The 24903-nt window shown below is 39.4% G+C and overlaps 1 protein-coding gene across 1 annotated transcript; it reads left to right on the top strand.

Moving 5' to 3' along the window:
- The first annotated feature begins 879 nt into the window (after positions 1–879).
- On the top strand, positions 880–24329 carry RPS15 (ribosomal protein S15). The gene is made up of 4 exons (XM_044053998.1): positions 880–967; positions 11049–11134; positions 18422–18656; positions 24167–24329. The coding sequence occupies exons 1-4, from the start codon at positions 965–967 to the stop codon at positions 24278–24280; spliced, it is 438 nt and encodes a 145-aa protein (XP_043909933.1). The 5' UTR covers positions 880–964; the 3' UTR covers positions 24281–24329.
- The last annotated feature ends 574 nt before the right edge of the window (positions 24330–24903 follow it).

Raw genomic sequence — 24903 nt, 5'->3', positions numbered from 1 at the left:
CCTGGATAAATTATATCCCTTACTGCAAACAAATACCTATTGCTAACTTACATCTCCTTACCATCCCTTCTTCACTCTCTTCCTTACTTGTATCCTGTTTGCGATATACTAACTTACTTTTACTTTTCTATTAAATCATTGTCATATAACTTGATTGTCACTGTTGTGACAACCCGACCCCATGTGCAAAAATGGGAAAAGGGACTGAGGATGGATGTAACGTGTATCCATTCTTCACTAGTGTTTTCATATTATGTCTAACTTGATATAATTGTTTAAACTGTTTTTCTTCTATTATTTTAAATAATGTAAATTATTGCTCGTAAATGTTTCATAATACTTAGGAGCTTTTCTTCCCAGGCCTTCGCAAAACACGGGCTCCTATCCAGTCGGACTTTCCCGGAAAGCAAATGTCAATAAAATAAAACAAAACGCTGGTAACTTGTTGTAACTGTGCGATAAAACATAGCTCTCAAACTCTTGGTACAAGAAATCTGGACAAAGCCAAAATAATGGTGGGGCAAAGCCTCAAAAATAGGGGCAAACTTTAAATAGTGCTCTTATAAACTTGTTAGAATGTTTGTTTACTATGCACTTTTTGAAGTATACAAAGTTTGAAACTTAAATGACTGTTATTATTTAGTGATTTCAGACCTCACTGATTCGCCACAGAAATCCAGAAAATCACAAATTTAATGAGGGACAGACTAAAATTGTGAGGCAAAAGTCTGTACAGTTGAGAGATTTACTGATAAGTAATTGCTTGGAAAGCAGATGAAAATACAGAATCCAATGGCAGTGGTACGCAATAAACGAAGCGATACATATCGTCCAAAACTGCTACCCATCAGCCAACGGAACTCAATCAACGTGTGACTCTACTAGCAGCGGAAGTATTCATATAACCCGCGATATCTGTATGAAACGGAACGAGATTTGCCCTTTTTGACGGGACCCTTGCAAAATGGTGGGTATTGGTATTTACCTTATGTAATTTCTATCTGCTCTAATCTTTTTTTGACTTGGTTCTTTTACTATTCTAAACTGTGTTCCCTTGATTTGTGTATTCCTGTTTTTTCTGGTTTATGGGAAATTTGAGTGTATGATGTGTTTAAGCTAGTTATTTAAGTTCTATTTTGATATTGGTTCTAACGCTCCGTAATTTTTTTTGTTTTGGTTGTGTGGCAGCAATTGTGAGTGCATTATCTACGGTATTTGAGGAAGAACTGTTTTGCTGAGGTGCCTGCATGGGAAGGTTTGTTCACTTTTTAAGTGCGCATACGTTATGATGCGTTTTAATATTTTTTAATATCTTTGCTTCGTTTTCTCATCGATGGCTGTAGAAATTTTATCTTCGTTCTTAGTACATAGCGCCATTCTAGCCCGTGTGTATATGTTTCGATGTGTTTTATTAGAGTGCACACCTTTTTGATGTTTAATTTGCTTGCAGTAAGATGTGTAATCTTTTAAGGATCGAGTTGTTGACAGTAGCGTAGTATAAAATTACTTCTAAGTAGTATGTGTCGTATTTATTGATGGTGGTGTTTGGAGCATTTATATCGGCTGTGGCTGTATCTTGTGATTGTGCAAGGGGGTGATAATCTACACAATGGTAAAACTCAAGTTACACTCGCTAGCAGTTGTAGTCAGTGTAACTAAATGTTGCTGGAATGATGCTGTTCATTTTACTGGCTTAGGCGGTGGTGTGGTGTGATGTGTTTGCAAGTAGCTTATCACGTTAAAAATCGGTGGTGTTGAAATCCAAGTAATTTTAAAGGATATAATCTGTTGTGTGTACTGTGGCTGTTATGGTTAGTCCACGTATGTGAATCCTGATGATATTTATACATAAAGTTAATATATTTAAGCAGCTAACTGGGGTGGTGCACTGAGATTTCATTAGATCATTTCCAGTCTGTTTCAAATGCGAGTACACATCGTGGAAGGCATTTGTATACTGTAAAATAAAGGAATAATGTACAGTAGTAAAAAAAAAAAAAAAAAAAACGTTTTGAAAAGATAGTAGAAACCAGTATGTATAATATACTTTGTGGAGCAGGGTTATGTTGGGAGTTAAAGATTAACTGCTGTTTGTGAAAATGACAGGCAATGTCTGCCAGATTAGGGAGGCTAAGTTATGTGACATGAAGTTGAGCATTTACAAGCAATTTGTGTTGCGCGATGTTCAAGTTGTGCCTGAAAGGAGGATTAGTTGGGAGAGAACTTTTAAGATTTATTTATTGGCATTTGCTTACTGGGAAAGTCCACTGGACCAAACAAGCTCATTTTCAGTGGACGCCTGAGTAGAAAAGCTCCAGGTAGTGTTTTTTTTTTTTTTTTTTATACACTAACAAAAAGATCTAGTCCCAGATTGACAGCAAGTACAATAGCAATTGACATAGAAGTTCAAAATGTATACAAAAATTTTATGAAAGTTTTTATATAGAATTAAATAAACCCGATTCGAGGTGGAGCCTCCAAAGCTTGGGTCCAAGGGTAGAAAGGCAGTGGTTGGTGTACTGAAATCTAATTTTGGGTGCTTACAGGTCCTTAAATGGCTGCGAGGTCTAAGGTTGTATAGCAGAGGCTGTGCAAGTAAGGTAGAGAAGAGACAAACAGTTTTCTTTCGGGAGCTAGAAAAGTTGGGAGCCAAGAAGTAGATTGGCTTGCTGCTGAACCAGCAGCCTGTTGGATTTGGCTAGTGAAAGGCAATGGCGTTTATACTGTAATGAAGCAGCAGATGGAGGTGGTGTTTCCGTACTTTTCCGTTAAACTCCTACCAGGAGAGATAGTGGTATTCATATGGTATTTTGCCGGTATGTCGGCTTCAGTGTTTTCTCTGCGAGTCCTACACTACACTACACTGGTCTACATTTCTTGTCTTGCTGACAATTACTTCTGAGAAGTAGATGTGTAAAATGAAAATCCACTTTCACTATAAAACATTATATGTGCAGAACTGCCTTGTCATGTCAGTAATACTTGGACTCCACAGTTGCACACCTACCACATGCTGAACGATGTGTTTAAGCATAATTTGCATATAAGCAGTAAAGGTTTTCTTAGAGTAGTTAAAACATACGAGTTCCCTCTTTTTCTTACGATATACAAGCACGAAAAACAGTAATGACCAATTGTGTTTTCTGTCATAGAATGTGAAGTACAATGGCTGCCATGGATGTTGCATTGTGGGGTTTGCCCCCAAATGAAGAAACTGCTATTACATTTCTTCACTGTTACATGAATGATTACACAGAGCAGCGCCAGCAGAGCGAAGACGTGTATATACAAAACTTTTTTTTTTCTTCCTCTGCATCACTTCACAAATATGTTACTTCTACATGTATGATTACATATAAGCAAAACAGGGCAGCGTGAGAAGAATAAAGACATTGTACAGTTTTAACATTAAAATTCCTGCTTTCTTGTAAAACACAGCAGTACCAGCAGTGGGAAAATGCGGTACGGCTTTGAATGTGTTATTACAAACATAACATTCTTTTTTTTTTCTCTGCTTATTTGAGTTACTTTAACAATAACCATGTCTTAGTCCTGCATAAATGACTGCCATAATAAGAAGACAGCAGCACCAGTGGCGCGAAGACATGGTAGGGGTATAACAAAAAAGTACCTTAATTTCTATTGGAGACGGTTGCTAAAAGAGTTAGGTAGCACTCGGGTTGGGCTAGAAGAATCCCTTTGCCAGTAGTATCTCTTATTGGATGGGAAAGGAAGGAGGAGATTGTTGGTTCAGAAGTGTATGGAGAATGTTTCTCTGCATTTTCTAGTTGGGCAAGACTCCTGTGTATCTAAAGGTATCAACCTGCCTAATACCATTGTAAAGTGGTCAGAAATAAGCGAGAATGGGGCCTTTTTTTTTTTTTTTTTTTTCCCAATGAGGGGAAAAGATAACATTCCCTAACTTCCAATCTTACTACGTGCTGATGAAATGGTTAGGTTTATTTATAAAACTTAAAACAAAAAAAAGGGAGGGACCACTATGGTGCCTTGATGAATTCCTTTAAGTAAAGGCATTGTTGCTGATGTACTGTTTATTACGGCAAAACAATGGTTTGGTAGATAATTTTGGAGTCGGGGAATAGCAGCAGGACTAATCTCGATGTCAGTGAGGTGATTAAAATTAGATTGGTTATCAGTCCTATTAAAGGTTCTGATAAGATCTGTAATTTGCTTAGTATGTCTAAGAAAGCAGTCAGTGTTGAAGATGTTGTTAACTGAAAATATTGATTTGGTGTAATATCCAGCTTTGAGAAGGCTTGGGATCTCCACGAAAGTAAAGTATAGGAATTAAAATGCCTGTATGCTTGCAGTTTACTAAACAAGGTATGTAGCTAATTGGCAGTTTGGCTGAACATGAATGTCTAGCTGAGTGTTCAGGTGTTTCTTTTGCTCTAATTAGATTTGGCTTGTATGAAAGTAAGTAAATATGCATTCTATGTGGGCAAAACTGAAAGATCTCGCAAGAGAAGAATTTATAAACATTTTTATGAGATACAGAAGGAAAATGCTAACAATGCCCTCTATCGACATCTTTCAGTTTGCACTAGGGCAAGATATTAATTCTATGTCCTAGAAACGATGGTTAGAGACCATCGTGGTGGTCCCTGGGAGACCAAGTTGGAATATAGGGAAATATACTGGCAGATTTTATTAGAAGCAAATAAGGTTCCAGGCTTGAATGATACCATATATATTATGCTTCTGCTTAAATTAAAAGCTGGCAGGGTATAATTGATCTTTTCTTCTGTGTTTTATAATAATTTTCATTAGACAATTACATTGGTATTTTAGTGTATTTTTAAATATATTAGTATTTTAATGTTCTATATATTTTCAATTGTGCTATGTGAATATTATTAAATTTTGATATATTTAGTGTTATTTAATGCTGTTTCTTTAAGAGATTTAAATTAATTATTGAATGATTGTGTGTATGTATATATATATATATATATATATATATATATATATATATTATATATATTATATATATATATATATATATATATGTGTGTGTATATGACGGGTCTACTTTGTATAACTGAACTTCCGATTCACCGACACACAACACCGACAAACACCAACAACTCAAAAAAAAGTACACCATTACACAGACACAAAAACGTAAACTACACATTGCACACAATAACATATCCACTAACCTTAACCTAAACCCTAACCCTAACGTCCGACACTACCGCACACTTACCCAACCCGCACCCTAACCCACCCCTAAACCTCAACACCGTCACTATCGCACACTTACCCTACCTGGACCCTAACCCTAACTCACTTAACCCACCCTAAAACATTAAGCCCGTCACTATCACACACTCACTCCACCCGCATACTAACCCTAACACACTCAACCCTTCCCTACACTACACTACGTCACTATCACACACTTACCTTACCGGAACCCTATGTCCGACACTACTGCACACTCACCTTTCCCACACCCTAACCTAAAATCCCTCACTATCGTACACTTACCAGTCCGCTCCCCAATCCTAAATCCGTCACTATCGCACACTTACCGGATCGCGCTCACACGTTGCCGTTGTCGGTCTTTCGGCTGTCGGAATATCGCCTTTTCGATCGCCTACCTGTTCGGTCGTTCCGTCTCAATCTTCTGGGTGTCGGTGAAGTGGCGGTTCGGTTATTCGAAGTAGACCCATATAGCCACCTTGTGGTTTTAATGTGTATCTGATAAAGTCCAAATTTGGTTTGATGAAAACGTTTCATTGCAGTTTGCTTACGTTAATAAACTGGTGGTTGCGGTCTTCCCTTACTGATATTTTGATTTTTTTGGCTGTTTTATATCAGTTGAGTCTCCCGTTTTTGTTTTTTGGTTGTTTTAAGTAAATATGGATACTACAAGTCTCAAGTTTAAATGTTCCGAGTTGGTCAGCGGTTTGGATTCAGAGTAAATTCAGTGTGAAGTCGTATTTCAAGACAATGGGATATTTGTTCTGTAAGCCTTATTTGTGTCCACTAATTGCTCAGTGGGAATGTTCTTGTATATTAGTGTCTTACGGGTGTGCAAGGTAATTTGCCTTTGCAGGCCATTTTTAAGTCTGGCCAAATTTCCCAACCTGTATGCTTTTGATTACTTTTGCTTCTTTGTGGACTAGATTTCATATTACACACACTGATAACTGGGATGGTGGTGCAGTGGTTAGCGTTGTTGCTTCACGGCAAGAGGTTCTCCGGTTTGATCCTCGGCTGGGGTGCCTTCTGTGCGGAGTCTGCATGTCCTCCCTGTGGTCGCATGGGTTTCCTCCGGTTTCCTTCCGCATCCCAAAGACATGCTGTAGGTGGATTGGACACTCTAAATTGGCCCTAGTTGTGTCTGCCTTTTGTGGAAGATTGGGTGCTGGGCTGGCAACTCGAACCATAAAACTCCACTGCCAATCATGAGCAGACGGGTGATCCACTGTGGCGACCCCTAACCGGGAAAAGCTGAAAGAAAAAGAAAACTGGGATGATGCCATGTTTATAAAGTCCCAAGTTTAGTATGTCGTCTAGTAGATGCCTCTGTTCATTGGTGTAGTACGGGGCAGCCCTGTGGGTAAATTTCTTATTTTCCATCCATAGATTCAAATTGTGTTTTTAAGTACAGTGGATGGGTAGACTGTTCCAAGGCGGTGGTATCTGATGGGTAGACTGTTCCAAGGCGGTGGTATCTGCGAGAGATACTATCTCTATCCTTAATAATGCAGAGGGTGTTTTGATCATTGGACCAAGTATTTGTATTGTTGCTTGATTTGTTGATATGTGCAGTAGGTTTATCAGGGTTTGGTCAATGGGTGCCTTGTATGGTAGACATGGGTCACATCATCTTGGTGGTATGAATTTTAGCAGAGTTTCTAATTTCTCTGGATGTTACAGCTGCTGTTTGTGGTTGGATAGATAACCTGCAAAAGAAAGATTTTATACCCAAATGATTGGACTTGTGATGGCTATGTAGATGGCTTTTATACTCACGATTGGACTTGTGGCTGAGTAGAGGGGAAAAGTGACATCAGCTGTATCTACAAACAGTTTCCTTGTAAGCTGTGTAATATAAAAACTTCACCACACTGTACGCATCTTGGTCAGAAGTTAGGTTGCTGTTCATGTTTGTTCCCAAATCCTGAATGACTGGGTAAACTCTGGGGCTGTTTCTCAAAAGTGGTAGTCCCCTAGGGAGCCATCATAAAGGATATGAGGATGCATTTTTTCGAGTTTTAGCGTATTATTCTGACGTCAGTTACTTGGATCAGTCCTTGCAGGTTAGTTGTCTTTTGGAGATTCTGTAACTGCAGCCAGCTTGCAGTCATCCACATACTTAATTGGCCAGGGTCCTTTAGTATTGGCTTTAACTTGGCGAAGGGGATGCTAAACAGAAGTAGTCCTAACACCAAGCCTTGTGGGCTCTGCTGGTTTGTTTGGAGTAGCTTCTGTCAGGCAGTTTGTGATTTAGCTGGTGAGTTAAGGACTTATTCCTAATTTGTTCAATGTCCTCCGCCAGGCTGGATAAGCATGACCTGCCTCTGACTAATCCGACCTGGTGTTTAGAGGTTCCTGGGGTCCTTGTTGATTTAGCTCCATGATGAGCATTTCTATGGCTTCACTTGTGGGGCTGGTCAGGGTTAAGGGTCTGTATTTTCCATTGTGCAGAGGATGACTCGCTATTCACTACTTGCTTGGTACAAAGCCTGAAGTTGAACAGATATTGTTAGATACCATCAGTACTGTATTTTTATCTTTTGAAAGTGCTTTTAAGACTTGGTCATGTGTGACGCTGAGGTAGGTTCAGTTTCAATAAGCAGAAGAATTTTCAGGGTTTGGCGAGCTTTAAATCCTCAAAGTATCATTTAGGAGTACATGGTTGGCCTTGGTGAAGTTTCTAAAGGTAACATGGGAGGAGGCCGCCTCTGGTTTAAATCTTATTTAAGACCTATGCTCCCTGATCAGATCTAACAAGGGACAACAATGCGCAAGGGATGGTGTAATATGCAGCCATATTGGCAAGGATAAGGTCTAAAAGGTGTTTTTTTTTTTTCTCTCTAGTGGGTACTCTTAACTGTTCATGGGCATTAATGTTGACAAAGACCAAAAATTGTTGCACTTGAGCATTATTTGTGGTGTAAATTTCCCAGTTGATGTGTAGTTAAAATCAAATGGTATTGGTTATGATACTTCAGCTATTGTGGATGGGTGGGGTTGAGCTTGGTGTAATGGTTAAGGTCTTCACTGCATAGACACAAGGTAAAGGGTTGGATTCTGACCGGTTGTCTGCTGGGCTTAAAATGACCCTTAAAGGCATTTAGGATCATAGGAAGTTACTAGGCTATTGGCCCAGAGGTCCTTGTAAATCTAGCCAAGAGTTTAGCCCATGTTTAGACAAGATGGCACCCGATGCCTCTGTCTAAAAGGGACATGAGTGGAAGTCCAGGGGTGTATTTTCTGTTTCCTATCTAGTTATCCAGGTTGCGTTTTCAAAGGGGTAAAGAGGTACTTTACTTGATGTGGAGAGGGAGTCTATTCCACAGATTGGTGGGGGGGGGGTCTCTGGGAGATGCATCTGTCCTGCTAGCAAGTCCTGTTGATGTCACCAGGTTGAGGCCACGCATGTGGGCTACTTGAGTGGAGCTTGACTTGCGGATATGCAGCAGTCCCATCAAGGAGAGGTCCGACATCATTCTTGTATGCCAGACCAGAGCTGGAGAATCTTTATGAAGCTGAGTAATGGGATAGGGCTTTTAGCCTGTCTTTGTATGGTAGATGTTTGAGGCTCTGGACTCTCTTGGTGAGGAACCTCTGTGGTCTCCAGCTGGTACATGCCGAAAGGGGCGTTCTACTCAGTAGTGGGCCTTATAAGGGAAGAATACTGTTATAACCTCATTGTCCCTGGATGAGCTGCTACTACTTATGAGGTAGGCCATGAACTGCTAGAAAGTTTTATTCTGTAGTCTTAACGTTTGATTCCCTTTGTTTTTTGTCATTCTAAACTAGTTCTCTGTGTGTGTGTGTATTGATTCTCATCCCTTTTAGTATGTTTGCTTTCTGTGTGATTCTGTACAAACCATTTAACAGGGCAGAGTTCCAGGTTAATGTCTAATAAGTGTTTGTGTCCTAAACATCTATACAGTTAAGTAAAAGTTGACACAATTTCTGAAATGTGTGACAGCTGCCACCCCCACCCCAATCTTGATTTCTTTACTCTGAAGTTACGTAATTAGAAAGTTTTCAGTTGTAATTTTTATGTTGGATTCACACCTATAAGTGGACAACACAATAGGAGCAAGATTTTTCTGGGAGTTAAAAATGAGGAAATTAAAAAGTTGGGTAAGGATGTAAAGGTATTTTATGGAATGTGTACTGTAGTCTTGGCCAAACCTGTTATGATTACTGTTACCTGAAAATCTATTTAAACGTGGATATCAGATTAATTTTTTTTTGGCCTGTTTGTCAGAGTCCCGGTATCCTTTTTGGGGTGGGGGTGTGTGGTCATAGCTTAGTTCCATTTACTTACGAGATCTTTGGAGAGGAAGATTTTCTGGTATCCAACTTCTTTTGTCTCATTAGGTATACTTAGGGGAGAGGTTATTGTGTTCTGTGGTAATGGCAAACATTAAAAAAAAAAATATATATCACTGCATCTTTTGTACCGGATGGCTTTATTCATCTGCATTGTTTTTAAGGGTATTAGTCTTTGTATCTTATCAAAAGGGATATACCTACAATGAGACTTAGTTCGTCTTGCTATGTGTGTGCATTGTAACAATTGTGTTTGAACGTTCTTTCTTGTGTATTATACATGGTATGTTAGATCTTATTCATAGAAATGAGTGCTTCTAGTCTTGAGTACTGGTTTGGGCATGTGCCAGGATGGTACTGCTCCAGCAAGAGTGAGTTTGTGCGGCTCCTGCCATCTCTTATGTTTGCGTAGTTAAATTTTTTATTGTAACTGAGTGGAAACTGTTGAATGTACCGAATAATTCTTTCAAGGGCAAGTCCTATGCTAATGAAACCCTTGTGAGCTTGTGTAAGATGTTGCTTGTCCTTTTCTGTGAGCTTTCTTTAGCTACATTGTGCACCTGTCTGTAACTTCAAAAGGTATGTCACAGATGTCATTTGTTACAGTGGTGATTTCCAAGACAGTTTACTTCTAACTGCACTAAAAGTATTTGCTTTTCAGATAGTTTGAAGTTCTAATAAGTCCTCTCTTATTTTCTTGTACATTGGTAATCTGTATAACCAGCACTTGTTGGAACAGTACACTCCAAAAATCCAAATTCTGCCTGCATTTAATTTAGAACTCTTGACAGGATGTTGCCAACTTAACAGAATGCTTCTGACAACGGAAGCAGTAACTTGTAAAAGTGTCTTCAGCAAACTACGTTTTCATTATTCCAGAGTTGGTGCTAACACAGATGTGTTGCTTATTTTTTCGTGTTTAGAAGTGTACATAATACTGGTGCTATCTGTACGCTGAACAGGTTGCGTGTGTCTGAAGCCCTCAGTGAAAATGTACACCATAAATGTCAGCAAAAAAACTGAAGAAATAATATTGCTGCTGCCACTACTGGGCTGTTTCCCATTAATGTAATTTTTTTGCCTTTAGGATTACTTCCATCTTTATTCTTTTCAGATTTGCTAGTTGTACTCAGCACAAGCATTATTTTGCCATTGGGACAGTTTTTCTCAAATTGTATCCTTTAATTGTCACCTGGCTTCTGCTCTTAAGTCATGGAGAAGTCTTTTGACAGTGGTTAAACCACAGGTTACCAAGGATTCTAAACTTTGTAATCTTTTACATTTTTGGTTAGTTGTACTTCAGAAGATGGTAGTTTTTCCCGTTTTATCTTTGGTTAAAATAAAGTACAGGCAACAAGGTTTTTCTACGGAGTTTGCATCATGGCTAAGAACAGTCTGCGGGCTGTTATGCAGCTAGGGGGATTTTAGTCTTTGATTTGATTTTAGTGGGATTGATTGTTTGAGTCTTCACCACTTTAATTGTGCATTTTCACCCATTTTAGGCGGAAGCTGAACAGAAAAAGAAGAGAACTTTCAGAAAGTTTACCTACAGAGGTGTTGATTTGGATCAACTTCTTGACATGTCTAAGTAAGGAAACTTGTTTTATTTTTTTAAGTATTTTTATTGCTCTTTTTATTTGAATGTTACTGAAATGTTAGTATTCACTTGAGAACTGCCTTATCACATGTCACATCAGCTGCTTTGGAATACATGTGTATTAACTGGTGCACCTGTTTTTAAGTTCTTAAGATATGTAATTTCCTTAATGTCCTGCAGTGGTTATCTTCTAAGTTAATGTTAAATTTCTTTCATAATTTTGAGGGTTTGAAGTAGGAGTATGATGGAATATCTCTCTACAGTTAACCAGCCAAAACAAAGTGCACAGTCCAAACAAAAGCCAACTCTGGTCGATCCACAGTAAAATTACAATTTATTGAACTTTAATAAACACAAAATGAAGATTAGCGCTTTTGTTCACTTCTTATGAACTTCAGATAATCCTGTACATGTTTTCCTTGATTAAATACATTCAAAAGCAATCACGCGTGCCCTTCCTTAAGCAGCGCATTCCTTTTTAGCCAATATTCAGCATACAAAAATATCTAAATATAAATGCAGCATATAAAATAACACCAATATAACACATGACCTGTATCATAAAAACAGGCCTGAAAATCCAAAATAGATTAAAAAGGGCAACAGAAATACTTCTTTTTATAAAGAACTTGAATGTTTAAAATGTTAAATATTTAAGCCTGCAACAAATATCAAAGTGCTAACCAGCCCCGACCCTGCTTAGCTTCCAAGATGAAATGTGATCAAATACAGCCAGGTTAGGAGTTGCATGAAATACATAAATGTACATGGAATTTTGTTCAATTTTTATCGGTTTAGTGCTGTAAGCTTTAAAATACAAAATAAATATTTTCATTGAGCCCAAGTCATCTACAAGCATCCAGTACTGTTTGCCACAACGTTTCCTCTTCCAGTAGTAGGATACTAGGTCCACCCCTGTAGCCTAAACTGACCTAGGCAATAACTGCATACTTAAAAATGGTGTCCTGAAAAATCACATACCTGTTTAGCCAAGGGCATTTGTCATAATGAATTTTTTTGACATTGTACTGATGTTCTTAAATACTTCTAACTTGCGGTCTGTCCTCCCACACACAAACGAGGGCACACTTCGCATTGAGCTAACTAGACTACCCCCTTAGATTCACAATTAAAATTTTCGAGTTTCTTGGTTACCAAGTGCCATAGTCTTTCCCTTCCTTGACACATTTACAAAAATGGCACCTACCGAATTTGATTGCGCCTTTACAAAATTACTTGCAGCATATTTTTTCCTTTCCAAGATAACATTTCAAATGTTTCCTTCTGCGATAAACTTCAATTAAATGTCCCAGTTCTTAAGAATCCATTCCAAGGTCTGGATACCACTAATATGCAGTAATAACACTGGGTTTGTAACTGTTCTTAACACTACTTGCCCCTGCGTCAGTAGTACCCCCAACACTTGTACCAGATGGAGGTAGTCCCATACTACTGGATTCAATATTTGGAGGGAATATCCACTTCTAGGATAGGTTTAAAATGCCCACGTTCCCTCTTAATTTCCGTTCATTATTCGTTTAAGATCTCCCTTGGATAGCCTGACATTCCACCAGAAAATCCTCCTTTAATGATGACATTCTAGCCTCCCAGACTAATTGCCCTTTGATCACAGCTTTTTTTTTTTCTAATGGGGGTGGGAACTAGAGAAGTGAATTAAAGTAGGTACTTTTCCGATGGATTCAGGAAACATACCCCTTGTTAAGGCATCCTTAACTAATAGAACATCTAAGTCAGCTATTTCTCTGTCGATTTTCATGGAAGAACCTCAAATTCAGTTCTGTTAATATACAGTGGATATAAAGTGTAAACACCCCCGTTTAAAATGCCAGGTTTTTGTGATGTAAAAGAGGCCACAGTAAATCATGTCAAAACTTTTCCCATCTTTAATGTGGCCTACAACTTGAACAATTCAATGAAAAACTAAAGTAAAAAATGTACAGTAAGCTGGTTGCATAAGTGTGCACATCCTTAAACTAATACTTTGTTGAAGCACCTTTTACTTTAATTACACCATTCAGTCTTCTTGGGTACACACCTGCCATCAATTAGACTCTGATTAACCCCAAATAAAGTTTAGCTGTCCTAGTAGGATTTTCCTGACAATTTACTCAGTTGCCTGCTACAGCAAAAGCCATGGTTCGGGGAGATCTTACAAAGCATCAAAGGGATATCATTGTTGAAAGGTATCTGGAGAAAGGTACAAAAGCACTTCTACAGCATTGGCTGTACCATGGAACGCAATGAAGACAAGTCATCAAAAAGTGGAGGAAAAATGGGACAACAGTGACTTTAAAAAGAACTAGACGTCTCTCCAAAATTGATAAAAAGGCGAGACGAAAACTGGTTAGGGAGGCTGCCAAGAGATTACCGCTACACTGAAGGAGCTGCAGGTATTTCTGGCAAGTACTGGTTGTGTACTGCTGCACAGTCTTCGTATTCTCCATATGTCTGGACTATGGGGTAGGGTTGCAAGACGGAAGCCTTTTCTTAGAGAAAAACATCCATGCCTAGCTAAAATTTACAAAACAATAAATCACGTCTCACAAAAGCATGTGGGAAAATGTGTAGTCTGAGACCAAGGTTGAGCTTTTGGGCCACTATTCCAAAAGGTACGTTTGGTGCAAAAACAACACTTTGTATCACCAAAAGAATGCCATCTCCACGGTAAAGCATGGTGGTGGCAGTGTCATGCTTTGGGGGTTGCTTTTCTTCAGCTGGAACTGGGACTTTAGTCAATGTGGAGGGAATTGTGAACAGTTCCAAACAACAAGTCACACTTTTGGCCCAAATCCTTCAGGTGTCTTGCTAGAAAGCTGAAGAGGAATCTCACCTTTCAACACAATGACCCCCCAAGCATACATCCATATCAACAAAAGAATGGCGTCACCAGAAGGAAAGGCCTAGCCAGAGCCCAGACCTAAAGTCCAATAGAAAATCTGTGGGGTGACCTGACGAGGGCTGTGCACAAGAGATGCCTTCGCAATCTGGCAGATTTGGAGTGCTTTTGCAAGGAAGAGTGGGCAAATATTGGCAAATCGAGGTGTCCTTCATTTGTGGGGGGTTTTTCCACTTTAAATCCACAACTGATGTAAACAGTACCTCATGATTGTTTAGAATTGACCTACTTGGAACTAATCCTGAAATGAGTCTTTTAGCCACACCAGCTTTTGCAGGTGTGTAATGTGGCCTGCTGCTCTAACCATAATGTGTGCTAGGACCCATGGTTGAGTATTGGTCATATTTTTGATACCTGAGTGAGGGGAGTGCCGAAGTCTTTCCACAGTGATGAGGCTCAGAGCTGAAAGCTAGACTAATGAGATGAGTTGCAGGATCTAAGCTTTCAATGTGGCTGTGGAGCACATTCTCTCTCTTCCTCCCTGCCCAAAGTAGATTTTAGCGGAAAAGGTGCTCTGGTCTCTGGTTTTTGATCAGAGCTTACATGGGAGTAGGCCTTAAGGTGTTTAGGGAGGATCTTTCCCCTTAACTGAAGCTTATTAGAGGTTGGCTAACTTCATGGATTTTCCAGGCTGCAGCATTTTCTTGAGCATTATCTGCAAAGCTGGGATAATCCAAAGCTCCTTTCTGTGGTAGTCCGTTTTAGAAAAGTTTGAGAAATGCAAGGGGTTTGCAAGTATGTGGATTCTCCAGAGATGGTGCAGCCTTCATGTCTTGGAGAGTCTCCCAGATAAACTTTTGTCTCCTTCCCGGTAGATGAGGGGGAGAATCCACTTTGAGTGCATATCTGTAGTTTTATTCCTTTTTGTCTGTCCCACAATGTGCATCCTGCCTCCTTTGTTGGGCACTTCATCTCGAGCTTCCTTTGCTGCTCAAATTTTTGTACCATGCAAAGGCACTGGTCAAGTCACTATTTTGTCCCTCACTTTCAGCTTCTTTGTCATTCTTTTATACAGTGCTCCTGTTTTGTGCCTTTTAGCTCCTCATCCAGACTTCTCCTCTCCATGGCTGTTACTCTATATTTGAAACTGATTTCACTAAAGTCTTATTTTTCAGTTTAATCTCATTTGCTGCCACGATAACTGTCTGTATCGTTTGAGGCTGAAATTACAGCAGACGTTTTGTAGACAAGGATGGTAGTGGGCCAGTAGGAAATGGTAAGAATAAGGTAGGTGCCAGATCAGGTATGTTTATCTAAGAAGTGGGCTTCACTTTGCACTTTCTGTAGCTGCAGCACTTTGAGAGCACGAAGGCAAGGTTGCAGAAGAGCAATGGTTGTGTTTTGTTTTTTTTTTTTTTTTTTTTGTGTGCAACTTACTGTGTGTGGGTCATTTTCTGTGATTGGGTAATTTGAAGTTGATGATTTTTGCATTCTAATAACTATGTACAGACATCTTGAGACACTTGCCATTCTAAGTGTGAGATGTCTGTTGCTAAAATGTCTGCTGCAGAAGTTGCATACTTCTCTAGGTTGTAGAGAAGAGTGACTTCCCCCAAACTCTGCATGGTGTGGTGGGTGCTTTGAAGAGCCCATTTGGACCCCCCTTTATGCAGGCAAGTGGAAATCCCAAAAATTACTTCCTGCATGCCATTCAAGTTGGTTTCTGTGCACCTCCTTTCTTTGTGGGGAGGTGGAGTGTTTGACAGCTGGAGTCCTTCAAAACATCATCCTCTCCCTTGTTTGCATCTGTGTGGTGGTGAGTGTCTTGGCAAACTGAAATTTCCAATCCTGTTCTGGAACCGTGATTAATGAAGGCTTACTTTGAAAAATGTTTATTGTAGTGGGGCACCCTTGAGTCTGAGGTCAAATACCTGGAAGGTGGGGGGGGTATCCCAGACAAAAAGTATGTACACCCTTAAAGGACGATTACAATTTCACCACTAGACCTGAATACTTTCAGATCAGATTGTCTGATATTAACATAACATTTTGGAGTTTGAAATAAAATCTGCTAGAAGGTCATATTTAACTCATTACCCCTGAGTTAATGCATCCAGGTGCACCTGCAGTTAACTTCTACAGGCGCCTATAGGTGTCAAATTTTCGTTCACATTTACATCAGTAATTCCAAAACCATGGTTTTAAGATTTCAGCTCGGTGGCATTTAATATTTAATCTGTGTAGTGCAGGTTTATATTAATTTAAATGGATACATTTTCAGATTTTTCTTTCAACAACCAAGAAACTAACTCCTTACCCTCGTGAAAGCTCTTAGCTCGAAGAATAAAATGCTGCTGACAGTATGTAACTAGAGTGGTTGCGATATTGAAAGTTGTTTACAAAACATTACAAATGTAATAGTTACTGTTTATTGTTGCTCTTAAAATTCAATTTAAGACCTAGAACCTAAAGAATACTACCAGTATAAAAATAGTCTGTGTTGGAAGTGTTTGTCATTTTATACTTGATCTCTCTGGTTCCAGGGATATGAACATTTGTTTGGAAGTTAGTGCAAACTTCCTGAGCTCCGTTTTGAATTAGTTAAATGACCACTGTAGGCAGAAACAGATGCAGTTATCTTCCCAAGAAGTTTTACACCATCCAAGCTTGCTTACAGCACAAACTACTTATTAATTTTAATGGCCCGTGAGATGGGAAGTTTAAACTGCGGCCCCATCTGCCGAGGTTGGTGGTAGCTTGGGTGGATGTAAAAGATCCCGGGGCACCTGTCAGAATAGGGGAAGTACCATGATGCCCTATTCAAATTTTCCCTGGTAGTATAAATACTACTGAGTCTTTGGAAAAAGAATGCTAGCCTAGTGGGACTAACCTGCCCAACAGAGGATAAATAAAGCCCTTGTGGAGAACTGATATGATCTTGATCCTTGGAAAGCTATTTGCCCGTAATACAGACAGCAGAGCTGCTGGAATTGTGTAATCCCCTAATCTGTCTTGGCGGATTGGTTCCATTCGCTTAGAATGCAAGAAGTGAGATGTATTCAGATGTAAGAATTCTCTCTCAAAGTACTACTGGATGTAGTGACTTATTTTTCTGTATATGTGTTGCACATATTTTCACTGTGGAATTTATTGGTAGTTTAGGTTTATTCTCTTGGCCACCCTTGAAATACAAACAGTTCGAGTTTATGGGCCTAAGAAAAGAAATGTGCTAAGTTTGTACGACTGCACAAAGGTGGATATTACTGGCTGTGGTGAAATTCCCTCCATAAGATGTGATACAGTAGTTGATTTTAGTAAGTAAATGGATTTTGATGCCAGAGCTCCCAAAGTCTGTGGTCACTTCTGAAGTAGAGCTGGTTTAAAGACCTTCAGTGGCAGTAAAACAAATGTGGGTTGGATTAAAACGTGTCCTTTTTGTGTGCAAGTGAAAGTAAGGGATTCCTTTATGAAGGAAAATGTACTCAGAAAAAGGAAGTGTTGAATTTAGGCATAGTTTGTTGAAAGTCAGAATGAAGACCCCCACCATTTTAAAGAAAATGTAAAGATGAGACCCTCTCTGCAGTAGTTCGCACTGGCATTGCTGCTAGTAAGCTTATAGCAACTAAGTTTTGCATAATGTGAATGAGTCTGCATTGCCATGCCATGTAGCTGCGGGTTAATTGTTGCTTGAACAATTGAATAAAATCTCAAGTGATGCATGATGTATGCCACCGTTTATTCTTTTGGAAGTATATTTACCTGTGTTGACCATTGAAGAGTTAACTCCCATATGGAAAGCTGACCGGAAGCTTGGAACTTAGCCCCACATTACTTACCCTGATGTCACAATATGGTAGGAAATGAGATTATCACTACATCCGTGCATCCAGGGATCTTGCATTTTGCTGAATGTTGCCAATTTCAATAGTGTTTCATTACACAATGCACATTTATAGCGGATATGTCAAAAAACTGTAAGGTAAATAGATTTTGTAGGCGAACTTTAACATATTGATTAGGGTTAAATTCCAAATTTGTTGTAGATGGGATACTGTGGAAGGAATTTTGGGAATGCCTAAAAGCAGTCTTGTGAATCCGTTTACTTTGCAGTCTTGTGAATCCGTTTACTTTGCCTTTCAGTTCTCTGAGTAGGCCGTTTAAGAGACCCTTTTTCAACAACCCATTTAGGTGATTGGCATGGCATATGTTTACTACTTAAAAAAATTCATAGTTTCTAAAGTACTTTAAAATGAAGTGGTTTAATATGGTAATTAAAAGGCTTTGTGATACCAAGAGTATCTGGGGTTCTTGATATCCTTACACCTGTTTATTTTCAAGTTTTTGAGACCAGATATTGTGGATGGGTTAACTACAAATTAGTCTGATTTTTTTTTTTTTTTTTTTTTTTTTTCCCCCCACAGTGAACAGCTAATGCAGCTTTATGGAGCACGTCAACGCAGACGTCTGAATCGTGGCCTCCGCCGAAAACAGCAGTCTCTGTTGAAACGTCTGCGTAAAGCAAAGAAAGAGGCTCCTCCAATGGAAAAACCAGAGGTTGTAAAAACCCATTTGCGTGACATGATCATTCTTCCAGAGATGGTGGGCAGCATGGTTGGTGTCTACAATGGCAAGGCCTTCAACCAGGTTGAAATCAAGGTAACAAATGTTTAAGTGGGGCAGGTGCTGGCTTTTTCAAGTGAACCTTATGCTTTGCAGATGCTTGTGGAAGTGTCCCATGAACGGCCACAACCTGCAGATATCTTAACAGTAGCAAGATACTGCCCTCGTGAAATATGAAATGCAGTGCTAGGTAATCCCTTTCTAAAACATATACAGTAGATATAAAAAGTTTACACACCCCTGTTAAAATGCCAGATTTTTGTAATATAAAGAAATGAGACCAGTACATTTCAAAACTTTTCCCACCTTTAATGTGACCTATAACCTGTACAATTCAGTTGAAAAACAAATGTTAGGGGAAGAATTGTACAAAATAAAAAAATGTACAATAACCTGGTTGCATAAGTGTGCACACCCTGAAACTATTACTTTGTTGAAGTACCTTTTGATTTAATTACAACATTCAGTCTTCTTGGGTACATTGCTGTCCGAGACTGATTAATCCCAAATAAAGTTCAGCTGTCCCAGTAGGATTTTCCTTACATGTTACCCATTTGCCTACTATAGCAAAAGCCATGGTTCGCAGTAAGTTTACAAAGCATCAAAGGGATCTTATTGTTGAAAGGCATCATTCTGGAAAAGGGTACAAAAAAATTTCCACAGCATTGGATATACCATGGAACGCAGTGAAAACTGTCATCAAAAAGTGGATAAAATATGGGACAACAGTGATGTTGCAAAGAACTGGACATCCCTCCAAAATTGGAAAAGACCAGAGGAAAACTGGTCAGGGAGGCTGCCAAGAGACCTACAGCAACACTGAAGGAGCTGCAGGAATTTCTGGCAAGTACTGGTTGTGTACGAATTTCTGGCAAGTACTGGCTGTATACTACATGTGACAGTCTCACATATTCTCCATATGTCTGGGCAATGGGGTAGATTTGCAAGATGGAAGCCTTTCCTTGCACAGAAAAACACCCAGGCTCAGCTAAAATTTGCAAAACAATGGATCAAGTCTCCCAAAAGCATGTGGGGGAAAATGTGTTATGGTCTGAGACCAAGGTTGAACTTTTTGGCCACAATTCCAAAAAGTATGTGTGGCACAAAAACAACACTTCACAGTATCATGCTTTGGGGTTGCTTTTCTTTAGCTGGAACTGGGGCTTTAGTCAAGGTGGGGGGGATTATGAACAGTTCAAATACCAATCACTTTTGGCCCAAAGCCTTCAGGCATCTGTTAGAATGCTGAAGGTGAAGAGGAATTTCACCTTTCAACATGAGTGACCCCAGGCATACGTCCATATCAACAAAAGAATGGCTTCGCCAGAAAAAAATTAGTTTTGGAATGGCCCAGCCAGAGCCCAGACCCAAATCCAATAGAAAATTTGTGGGGTGACCTGAAGAGGGCTGTGCACAAGAGATGCCCTCACAATCTGACAGATTTGGAGTGCTTTTGCAAGGAAGTGTGGGTAGTTTGCCAAGTCCAGATTTGCCATGCTGATACTCCTACCCAAGAAGACTGAATGTTGAAGCATATACCTTTCGATTTTAATTACAGCAAAGTATTAAAGTGTGCACCCGCTTATTGTATGTTTTTTATTTCTTTTTTTCCCCTAACAATTTGTTTTTCAATTGAATTGTACAGGTTATAGGTCACATTAAAGGTGGGAAAAGTTTTGAAATTTATTGGTCTCGTTTCTTTATATTACGAAAATCTGGCATTTTAACAGTGGTGTGTAAACTTTACATACCACTGTACATGTAAGATGGGTTGTTGAATCCGCTTTGGAATTTAAGTACATAAACTATGTGGTCTAGTCATTGTTGAAGCTGTCTCGTGTATTGATGTGAAGTTGCATGCTTCTCACGAAGGGGCATAAATTGAGTTTAATGCCTTTTAATATCTCCTTTTTTCGAGCAGTACTCTATCCCCAGTTTGAATGATCAAGAATTGTATCTGACAGCTTCTCCAAGAATAATTAATGGGCGCTTTAGCACAGCAGATTTTTTTGTATTTTAATACTGCTGCTTTTGGGAAGAAGGTACAGTTTTGGAAAGGTCAAAGTATAAGGAAAAACTGTAGTCCTCCCCAGAATAGTATGTAGGATAGTTTGATAAACCAGTTTCTAGTTAGAACCACACAAATGAGAAGCCAAACACAAAGCCCAAATGAAGGCTGCTGTTCAGTCCAGGAATTAGAACCGAAACCACACTGGAGTAGAAGGTTAAAATTTATTAACCATAAAATGTTCATCAGAATCATTCTGCACTTCCATTTTCCACATTTAAATACCCCACCCATAATCACACATCCAGTAAAAATCCCCAATCAATTAAACATTTAAATCAGAGTACATCAAAAAATAAACATATGTATCCAATATCATAGTAATTAAACTGGTTTATATGAAATATAATAAACCAGAGTGACGAAACTTTTGTACATTTAAACCTCACTGTGTAGTAAACGCCTCTTAAAATCTAAACCTCTACTATCTTCCTGTTAAAACTCAGGGGCCCCCTCTACACTGTGTGATTTTTAAAACACAGGTGATGGGACAAACTTTCATTAAGGCCAGGGGGGCTAGTGGCCTTGAGTCTTAAGTTACCAGCTTAGTTGTCTTGCCTCCAATAGATCTTCCCAAGGTCCACCCCTAATATCCTTTTGCACTCGTTCTAGGCCAAAAAAGCCAAAACTATGATCTCTATTTTCACTGACATGTTTGGTCAAGACCTTTCTTTATATCCAACCAGCGTTCATACAGACTCTCTCTAAACTTCCTCTTGATTTTTCCCACATAATGTTCACATTTTAGACACTTAGCAGTTGTAATTCTATTGGGGTCATTATGTAGCTATGGGCCTTTGACTGAATGTTATAATGGTTCACCTTCCACTGTGTGCAACTCCCACACTTGTACATTCCCCATTTTTTGTTGGTAACGTTAGGACCACAGCCCATGGTTGCATGTTCCAGGAAGTTTTTTTAAGGTTTTCCCTCTCCTAAAAACTATCTGGGGTCTGTCACCTGCTAATGCTGGCCATGTCCTTGTAAAGGGAAAAAATGTTCCAATACTTGAGTTAAATGTAGAAATGCTTCATTACAATACTGAGAGAGGCTCCCTGCAAATCAAACAACCCTTTTTTTTTTTCCTTTTGAATGTACCCCCACCAGGAGCCATAGGGGAACCAATAAGGGGAAGAATATCCCCACTTGCCCTCCTTGATTTGATGTCTTCAACCACTTGGGACACCAATCCTACTGGGTAACCCCTACAAAAACATAGTCCCAAGTTTTTCACACTCTTGCAAAAATTGCTCCCAATTGGACATCCTGTAGCCTAATAGAATATACTAACCCTTGACTATCCCAAACTTTTGATGAGAGGGATGGTTACTCTTAGTGTAGAATACTATTAGTATATGTGGGTTTTCGATAGATGGTACTAACCCAATTCTTATTGACTAGATAGTTAGAAATGGTGATTGTCCAAATAATTGATGGAAAAAGAATCGTATTGATGTGTAAACCTAAAGAAGGAAGTGGAAGAGTTCAAAAAATCCATAACCTTCCCCAATTTCACCAACGGTTCTATCCCACACTATCCAAAAACCTGAGAGAGTCTCCATGGTTTAACTTCAAAATGTGATTTTAACAAGATGGATAGCAAAGATGGGGGCACATGCAGCCCCCATCGCTACCCCTTTTCTTTGTCTAAAATACTGACCTTCAAGGTACGCACAATTATATTTCAGTACCAATTCCATGCACAAAACTGAAACGTTGACCATGTTGTTAATATTGTTAAATGCGGTACATTCATAGAAAATCATGGAACCACTCTAGTCCCAGCTCATGTGGAATAACATTAAACAATTCGACCAAGTCTGTGGTAATGAAACACACTATTCAGAGTATTCCACGTTTTTCATTTTCAATAAAAAGTCCCAGGAATCTTTGCATATGTGATTGAATAAAGTTCAAACAATTCTTTTAAAATATCTACATATTTCCCAAGGGGGTGGGTCTTAGACTTTCTAGCACTAGCAATCAGCATCATGGGTGGATTGGTGGGTTTTAGTTGGCTTTGAATTTGTCTCTTGTTGACAAATTAAGTTCAGAAAAGGAATGCAGTTTCAAATGTCTAACTTACCGTGAATTACCTTTCAGGCAGGCTTTTCCTATTACAGTATGCCTTTTTATGTTTCATTGTAGACTACTCCTGACAGTGTTGCTGGCAACGATGTAAACAAGGTACTTGCCGGGACTTGAGAGTCCCTCTTGCCAGTTCTAGCAGCAGGGAATAATAAAATAGGCTTGTCACTAAGGAGGTGATAAGTCTGTCTGGCTTTTAAGGGCCAGGTTCCTCCTGAGCATGTTTTGACTTTGACAGGAGGCCTCCCTGGACCCTGCTCAGACTTACAAGGTCACGGATGTGCTGTGCATTAAGGGACTATGCTCAAGTACCCCTGGGTGCAGCTGTTTCAAGTAAGTGTGTTAATCTGCTTAAAGGGACCATCCATCAGTATGCTGTTTGGGCCTTCTAGGCCAGTACATTTAAAGGTACCAGCCCACCACTGTGGTACTGTGTAAAAAGTGTATGTATTGTATAACGTGAAGCCCCTTGTAGTCGGGGGGGGGGTGGCAAGGCATCTCCCCTGTGATTCAATGGTTTTCATGGGTGGAAGACTGGCACTTTATGATCAAAGTTGCTAGCTGCGACTGCTTTAAAAATTGGAGAGGAGACACTGACTTAATCACAAATATAAGATGATCAGTTAATGTTTGCCACAATTAAAATGGACAAAAACTGCTAATGAGTGACAGTGACTTGGATTTTTTTTCCTTCCAGTCATAATGTGTTGTTAATGTTTTAGTCTCAACTGTTTTAGCAGTAGCCTGGCAGACTATCCTCCCACACTCTTGATTTAACCGTCTCTCTTCGGCAGGCCAGTGGTCTCATTGTTGCTTTTTTCATTTTTGGTCTTGCCTGAAATGCTTTATATTAGTTTTTTGTGGCAACTTTCTTGCCGTTTTTAGTTGTAGTGTAAATTGTACTGGAGAGGTTTGCTTGTGGTGACAACTGGCTTTCCACAAGTTCATTATTTGAAATGCTGAAGTGCTTCACTAACGTTTTAGTTCAGGTGTGTATTTACGGTTTACTATTATCTCAACATTTTAAATTAGCATCTTAATCATGTAATCTGCTTTGTGGTGCAGTGTATTTACAATTTGAGTTGATTAAATATTGAGGGTTGTTTTCCTTAAAAGTCACTTGGAAATGGGTTGGATCCAAAATAATTTTCACAAGTCTGAGCGAGTGGTACCAGATCTTTTGCTACCCATTGTATTGGGTAGTGGCTTGTAGTAGTCTTGGAGGGGAAGGAGATGAGTGAGCTGGTTGTCCTGTAGAATGCAAACTTCAGCTATAATTTGAAGTTGATTGGATTGAGTAGCCCCCCAAACTGTATTTTAATGTTTTGAAACTTGTCTGTTCCTTACTTGCTAAATCTTTTTTTTTTTTCTTCTTTCTGTCTTTCTGCAGCCGGAGATGATTGGCCACTACCTGGGCGAGTTCTCAATCACCTATAAGCCAGTCAAGCACGGCAGACCTGGTATTGGTGCCACCCACTCTTCCAGATTCATTCCTCTAAAGTAAACTGCATCTTTTGGGGCATGTGTTATGTAAATAAAAGCTTTTCTCTAAATTTTTGTTTTGTTGTCCTACCAGTTTCCTGAAAGAATGTTGCAGAGACACACACACATGCTGGTGGCTTATTCAGAAAAGTTTTGTAATAAGGGTATGGAGTAGTCCTGAACAATGGAGTACTTGCAAATGTGAGAGCTTTTGAGTGTCATGAAGCAAGAATTTAAAATATACTGGAAGAAAACTTGAAGTTGAGATTGGTATCATGGAATGGGGCAATAACAATATCACCTTTATTCATGAACCAACCCAGCACTGTGACCTAGAGGAGTGGTGTGGTGCAAGCAGTCATGGAAGGAGCAAGCCCCATACAATATAGGATGTGGTAGCACATCTTGGATGTAAATTATAAAAATTTGGGCCCTTTTTGATGTGGTGGAGATGTACAGTATAGCCTTTGGCAGCTTAGATGGTTTGGGGTGGATTTGGTTATGTTGGAGGTATGGATTGACAAGGGATGAAGTGAGCAGCTGACGCCAGCTCCCCTATCCTGGTGGAGTGGGTAGTCCTGCTGTCCTGATTTGGTAGCCACTCCCCCGACTAGATGTGTGCTGTCCACAGTGTGACATTTGAGT

The sequence above is a fragment of the Protopterus annectens genome, chromosome 13.part0 (assembly GCF_019279795.1).
Source record: "Protopterus annectens isolate FY-2018-M chromosome 13.part0, PAN1.0, whole genome shotgun sequence".
Lineage (NCBI taxonomy): Eukaryota > Metazoa > Chordata > Ceratodontiformes > Protopteridae > Protopterus > Protopterus annectens.
This window is presented reverse-complemented; position numbering and strand designations above follow the sequence as displayed.

Excerpts from the sequence above, each read along its gene's own strand:
- RPS15 (XM_044053998.1), top strand. Across the intron at positions 11,135-18,421 it reads CAACTTCTTGACATGTCTAA|TGAACAGCTAATGCAGCTTT; the intron begins GTAAGGAAACTT and ends TTCCCCCCACAG. Across the intron at positions 18,657-24,166 it reads TCAACCAGGTTGAAATCAAG|CCGGAGATGATTGGCCACTA; the intron begins GTAACAAATGTT and ends GTCTTTCTGCAG.